Source organism: Phaenicophaeus curvirostris, chromosome 8 (genome assembly GCF_032191515.1).
Source record: "Phaenicophaeus curvirostris isolate KB17595 chromosome 8, BPBGC_Pcur_1.0, whole genome shotgun sequence".
Taxonomy (NCBI): domain Eukaryota; kingdom Metazoa; phylum Chordata; class Aves; order Cuculiformes; family Cuculidae; genus Phaenicophaeus; species Phaenicophaeus curvirostris.
Genome location: NC_091399.1, coordinates 22,037,930 through 22,043,929, shown reverse-complemented (window position 1 = coordinate 22,043,929; position 6,000 = coordinate 22,037,930). Strand labels below are relative to the sequence as shown.

General features: G+C 62.4%; 1 protein-coding gene across 1 annotated transcript; it reads right to left on the bottom strand.

Annotated features, from left to right (window-relative positions):
• Nucleotides 1–2,240: 2,240 nt before the first annotated feature.
• On the bottom strand, nt 2,241–5,606 carry BARHL2 (BarH like homeobox 2). The gene is made up of 3 exons (XM_069862108.1): nt 5,084–5,606; nt 3,520–3,745; nt 2,241–2,564 (listed from the first exon to the last, which is right to left on the bottom strand). Exons 1-3 carry the CDS (start codon nt 5,604–5,606, stop codon nt 2,255–2,257), a joined length of 1,059 nt encoding a protein of 352 aa, XP_069718209.1. The 3' UTR covers nt 2,241–2,254.
• Between the last annotated feature and the right edge of the window lie 394 nt (nt 5,607–6,000).

Below are 6,000 nucleotides of genomic sequence, written 5' to 3'. Positions count from 1 at the left end.
GCAGGAACGCGGCATCTCAGCACCGAGCCCGGCGGGGGCGAAAACGGGATAAAACGCGAACGGAAAAAAAATTTAAGAAAAGAAAAAGGCGAAGGTTGGCAGCTGGAAAAGCAGAGCCGGTACCGGCCCCGCACCGGGAGCTGATGCCGCCGGCCCCGGCGCTGTGTCCCGCTGGAACGCTCACTCCGAACCGAGAAACGGATCCTTCCCCTGCCAGGAGCCCTCGGCCCCCCCAGGCTCGGGGGCAGCCGGTGCCCCGGGGCTGCTCCTTCCCGGGGGGGGCGAGGAGGGGCCGTTTCCAGCCCCGCTTCCCACGCGGCGAAGCGGGGGGTGAGCGGGAGCGGCTGCTGCTCCAAACCCCCTCGCTCACCCTTCCCGGTGGGGTCTGGAAATAATATTTCAGGGAGGGGAGGTCGCGTTGCCCTCCTGCTTTCGGCACCTCGAGGCGGCCCCTGTCCCTCCAGACCCTCTGCGAGCACCGTCCGCGCCCCCCTCGCCCCTCCCGAGGCGCCCCGGGTCGGTCCTGCCCGGGAGGGGGGAGCTGGGGGGACGCATCTAATTTATACCAACTTTCCTTCCTTATTCTCACCACTTTTCAGAGAGTTTATGCAGCCAAAACCGGCCCCCCGGGGGGAAAAAAATAAAAAAAAAGTAAAAAAAAAACCCAAAAAAACCGAAGCTGTCCGCAGCTTTCCCAGCTGGATGTTCTCCTCGCAGGAGAAAGCAGCGTGGTTGAGATCCAGGGAACTCCAGCCCCGATCCCTCGTTCCCACCGCTCCGGAGGGGACCCCGGGAGCTCTCGGGGCCCCGTTCCCGGCGGGGGAAGCGGCCGCGGCGACACGGGCAGAAAACGAGGGGGGCGTTCCCGACCCGCTCCCCTTTGTCAGATCAAGGCGGAGGTCAATATGGTTTGAACGCGAATTTATTAGCAGAGAAATCAGCAAGCCGCTCGCTAATTAGCAAAGCCCAAATAAACGTGCCCGGAGGCTTCTCTTTTTCTTTTTTTCGTTCCCCTCTCACCCCATCCTTCTCTTAAAAAAAATAAAGAAAAAAAAAATTAGAAGCCACGAGCGAAAATTAAAAAACAAAAAGAAAAAAAGAGGAAAAAAAAAAAAAAGCCAAACCCTCAGAGGAGAAGATAATATTGGGCTTTATGAATGTTTTATAGGTAATTGCTGTATAACTTTCTAATTTCGCAGGAGGGTGTTCACCTCCCAAGGCCGCGTCCCCGGGGCCCGGCGGAGGGTCCCGGCCGCCCCCCCCTCAGTCCCTGGGGAGCGAGAGGGGGGCTCGGGGGCTCCGTGTCCGCCGGGACCCCCCGTTCTCACCCCGGACCGGCCCCCCCCGCCCGCCGCCCCCCTCCCAGGTGCCTCAAACCCCGCCGGGGGGGGTTGCCGTTACAATACAGCTGGAGAAAACAGCGCCGGGGGTGACACAATGAGCCTAAAAATGATTAAAAAATAATAATAAAAAGAAGAAGGAAAAAAAAGTGGCATTTGCCTTTTCTACTCCGAATTTCTTGCACTCTCGTCACGGGGAAAATTAGCTACCTTGGATTTCCACGTTCGTTAAAAAAAGATAAAGTTTATTTCTTTTTTTTGTTGTTGTTTTTCTCGTTTTCCCTGTAATTTTTCAGTCACAAAAAAAAAATCTATATTTTGTCATCTAAGCATTTATTTTACTGAATCCAAAAAGACATGAAAAGGCAGAAGGGAGAACCACGTTCGTTCGTTTCAAACTAACGTATAGAAGTGAATTAATTTTTTTTTTCCTTTTTTTTTCTTGGTTTTTTTTTTTTGGACGACATATAATAAATATGATATAGCACTCGGCACTCGGTCTGTACAAGTCTGTCCGCATGAGGGGAGCATGCCACTTTTCAATAAGAAAAAAAAAAAGAAGAAGAAGAAGAAAAATAAAAATAAAAATCAGTGCAAAGTTCTGGGTGCCGCCGGCGCTCCGGGGGGGGTCGAGGCGCGCTCCAAACGCTCCGCAGGCGCCGGTCTCTCTGTCCCTCGCCTCCTCCTGCTCCTCCCGCTCGGTTCGGGGTGCGGGACCCCGGGGTTGAGGGGTTGGGGTGGGGGGGTGGGGGGGGTCCCCGCGGCTCTGCCCGCATCGTCCCCCGCGTGCGGGCGTTTCACTTACGGGCTCCGGCTCGGGGTCCGCGCGGCTCGGTCGCCTCCCTCGACGGGTCCCCCCCTCGGTCCCCCTCGACGGCTGCGGGGCCGGGGGCCGCGGGGTGGGGGGGGCGGGTTCACCGCGGGTGCGGGGTGCCGGGCAGGGGGCTGCCGAGCGGGGCGAGCGCCGCCTGCCCGCCGGGGCCCAGCCCGTGGATCAGCACCCGGGGCACCAGCGGCCGCTGCAGCGGCGGGTGCGGCGCGGGGGGAGTCCGGTACATGGTGCTGTACACGGCGGCCGCCGCCGCCGCCGCAGAGCTGTCCATGCCGCCCAGCAGCCCCGGGTGGTAGAAGTAGGGCGAGGGGAACATCCTCTGCAGCGCCGAGTAGTTGCCGGCCTCGGCCAGCAGCTCCAGCCCCACCGCCGTCTGACGCTTCCACTTCGTCCTGCGGGGGGGAACGCGGGGCTGGATGCGGGGCGGGCGCCCACGCGGGGACCCCCGCCCGCACCCCCGAACGCACACGCAGCGCCGGGCCCCCGGCCGGGACCCGCACCCCCAGAAATACACGCACCGCGGGACCCCAAACCCCCAAACACACGCACAGCGGGGCACCCGAACCCCTAAAAACACACACAGCGGGACCCCAAACCCCCAAACACACGCACAGAGGGACCCTCGCACCCCTAAAAACATACACACAGCGGGACACCTGAACCCCTAAAAACACACACAGCGGGACCCCAAACCCCCAAACACACGCACAGAGGGACCCTCGCACCCCTAAAAACATACACACAGCGGGACACCTGAACCCCTAAAAATACGCGCACCGCAGGACCCCAAACACACACACAGCAGGATCCCCGCACCCCTAAAAACACACACACAACGGGACCCCAAACCCCCAAAAGCACACACAGCAGGACCCCCAAACACACACACAGCAGGACCCTCGCACCCCTAAAATAACACACACAGAGGGATCCCCGAACCCCTAAAAACACACACACAGTGGGACCCTCGCACCTCTAAAAACACACGCACCGGGGGACCCCCGAATCCCCGAACACACACACAGTGGGACCCCAAAACCACACACAGCAGGACCCCCGAACCCCTAAAAGCACTCACACAGCGGGATCCCCGCACCCCTCAAAACACACGCACATCGTGGGACCCCCGCACCTCAAACCACGCCCCGGGGGCCCCCCGGCCGCGCCCCAGCCCCCCGCACCCCTCAAACCACGCAGGCGGCCGCTGTGGCCAAATCGAGAGCCCGGCTGACGCTAATGGCTCCCGACAGAACTGGGGTGGCTGCAACCGTATGGAACGAGACAGAGAATCACGGCGGCGGGGACGGGCCCGGACCCCCCGTCCCGGCCCCCCGGGCCCCTCCTCACCTGCGGTTCTGGTACCAGGTTTTCACCTGCGTGTCGGTGAGGTTGAGCGCGGCCGCCAGGTCCATGCGGTCCTGCACGCTCAGGTACTTCTGCCGCTCGAAGCTGCGCTCCAGCTGGTTCAGCTGGTGGTCGGAGAACGCCGTCCTCGCCTTCCTCGGCTTCTTGGCCCGCACCGGGGGGCTGTCCCGGCTGCTGCTGATCTCCCGGTCGCCCTCCTCCTTTGTCCCTGCGGGCGAGCCGAGGCCGCGGTGAGGGGCGCCGGGAACCCCGACGACACCCCGAGTCCCCGCTCCCCGCTCCCCCCTCGCCGCCCCCGGGGCTCCGTCCCCCCCGGAGCGGCCAAACGAGGCACGGCGTGGAGAGGTTTCCCCCCTCGGCTCGCCAGCCGCGCGGATTTCGTTGTTTTCTCCCCCCGCCGCCGCGGCTCGGGCCCCGCTCCGCCGCCCCTTGATCCTCCCCGCAGGACGGACGATAATCTCGCTAATTGCCCCACTGGGGAGGTCGCTGCGCGCAGGACCGGCCGGAGCGGACCCCGCAGCTGCTCCGGGAGCTCTTGAGCTAATGCTGAAAGAGCAAAACCCGCGGAGACACCGGGCGCCTCGCGGCTCGTCGGGATCGGCAAAAAAATCGCCTCAAACGGGGCAAAATTAGAAGGAAAAAAAAAAAAAAAAAAAGGGTCGTGTTGCCTCTCGGCTGAAGCGGCCGGGAGGGAAAGCAGGGAAAACAGGGAGAGCAGAGAAAGCAGGGACAGCAGCCCCTCGCCCTGCCTCCTTCCCTCACCCTCGCCCTTCTTTCCCCCCTCAAACATCGATATTTTCACCCTGAGCCCCGCGCAGCCAGCGCTGCCCCAGCAGCACCGAAGCCGCAATTTTTAAAACCCAAACAAACAAATAAACAGAATAAAAAGACGGAGAAATAAACCAATAAACCCATCCCAGCGCGGGGAAAAAACGGGTGTCTGCAAAAAGCACAAAGCTCTCCAACCTTCGCTGCTCAGCGCGGGCCGGCTGTTTTGTTTTTTTTATTGTTATTTTAATTTTAATTAAAAGTATTTTTTTCGTTTATTTGGTATCGGCTGTTGAGGAATTGCGATTTTTTCCCCCCTTATTTTTATTTTCGATCGAACGAACAAAACCCGAAAAGGCTGAAGGCGGCGAGTGCAGCTGAGCCGCCGGTTCTTAGAAAGCCGGGGAATCATTTATGCGCGTTTGCATTAAAAATAAATACATTCTGCTTGCCAGCGCGATCCCGCCGCTCCGGCTATTATTTTTTTTCTGTAAAAATAGATAAGTTAATTTTTTTTAAAAAAAAAAAAAGGAGGAAAGGCTGGAAGAGAGAAATTTAAAATAAAACAGACCCCAAAACAAGAGGAAAAAAGGAAAAAATAACCAATAAAAGGGGAAAAAACTCGGGAAAAAACCTTAATCGCTACAAAAAAAAAGCGCTAACGCGAACGGTTTGATTCGGCAGCGGTGCGGCCCCGCGGCCGAGGCGCCGGGAGGCGGCGGTGAGGGGCGCTCCCCGGGCCCCCCGGTGCCCCCGGGCGCTGCGGGGCCGCGCTCACCGTGGCATTTGACGTCCCCCGGCGCGTCCTCGCGTTTGTCCGGCTTGGCTTTGCCGTCGTCCTGCTCGAGCTTGGGCCTGAAGCCCTCGGGGGCCGCGCCGCCGTCCTGCTTGGGGCCGTGGTGCGGAGAGGGGACGCTGGTGCTGTACGGGGCGCACGCCGCCAGCGGTTTGCTGTCGCCCAGAATGTCCTTGATTAAAAAAGAGGAGGTGGAAGTCCTGGGTCCGGCCGAGCCGAGCTGCGGCGGGGGCTGCGGGGCGAGCAGCAGGCGGGGCGGCGGGAGGCTGTCGGCGGCCGCCAGGTGCGGCTCGGGGGGCGGCTCCGCGCTCACCGACAGCGGCGACGAGGGCGCCGTGCCCACCGTGTCGATCTCGGAGCAGGGGGACGGCGTCGCTCGGCTCCGAAAGTCCGCGGGGCGGCCCTCGCCCAGGGGGCGAAAGTCCCCGTTCATCCCGCCGGGGCTGCCGCTGCCGCCGGACAGGATCGTGTCTATCCCGAAGCTGGACCCGCTCGGCGCCTCCATCCCGGACCCGCTACAGCATCCCGGGAGCGAGGGGAGCGGGAGCCGGGGTTGGGGGTATGTGTGGTGGTGGGGGGGGGGGGGGGTCGTTGGCTCTGCAGCGGGTCCCCCCGCCGGGCTGGCTCAGCGCGGGGTCCCCTCGGCGCTCATGGCCGCGGCTGCTCCCCGAGTCGCGGCGCGGGGCGGCCGCGGGGCCTCTGCTGCCGCCCGCCCTGCCCGCCCGGCTCCTCTCGGCGCCGGCCCCCCCCCCCCCGTGACGTCACCGCCCCCCCCCCCCACCCCGGGCCCCCGCGCGCCGCGCGCGTCACGGGGCCGCGGCCAATGGCGGCGCCGCCGCCGACCCCCCGCCCCGTCCAGCCCCGCGCGTCGGGCTGCGAGGGACCGCGGAGCCGGCCCG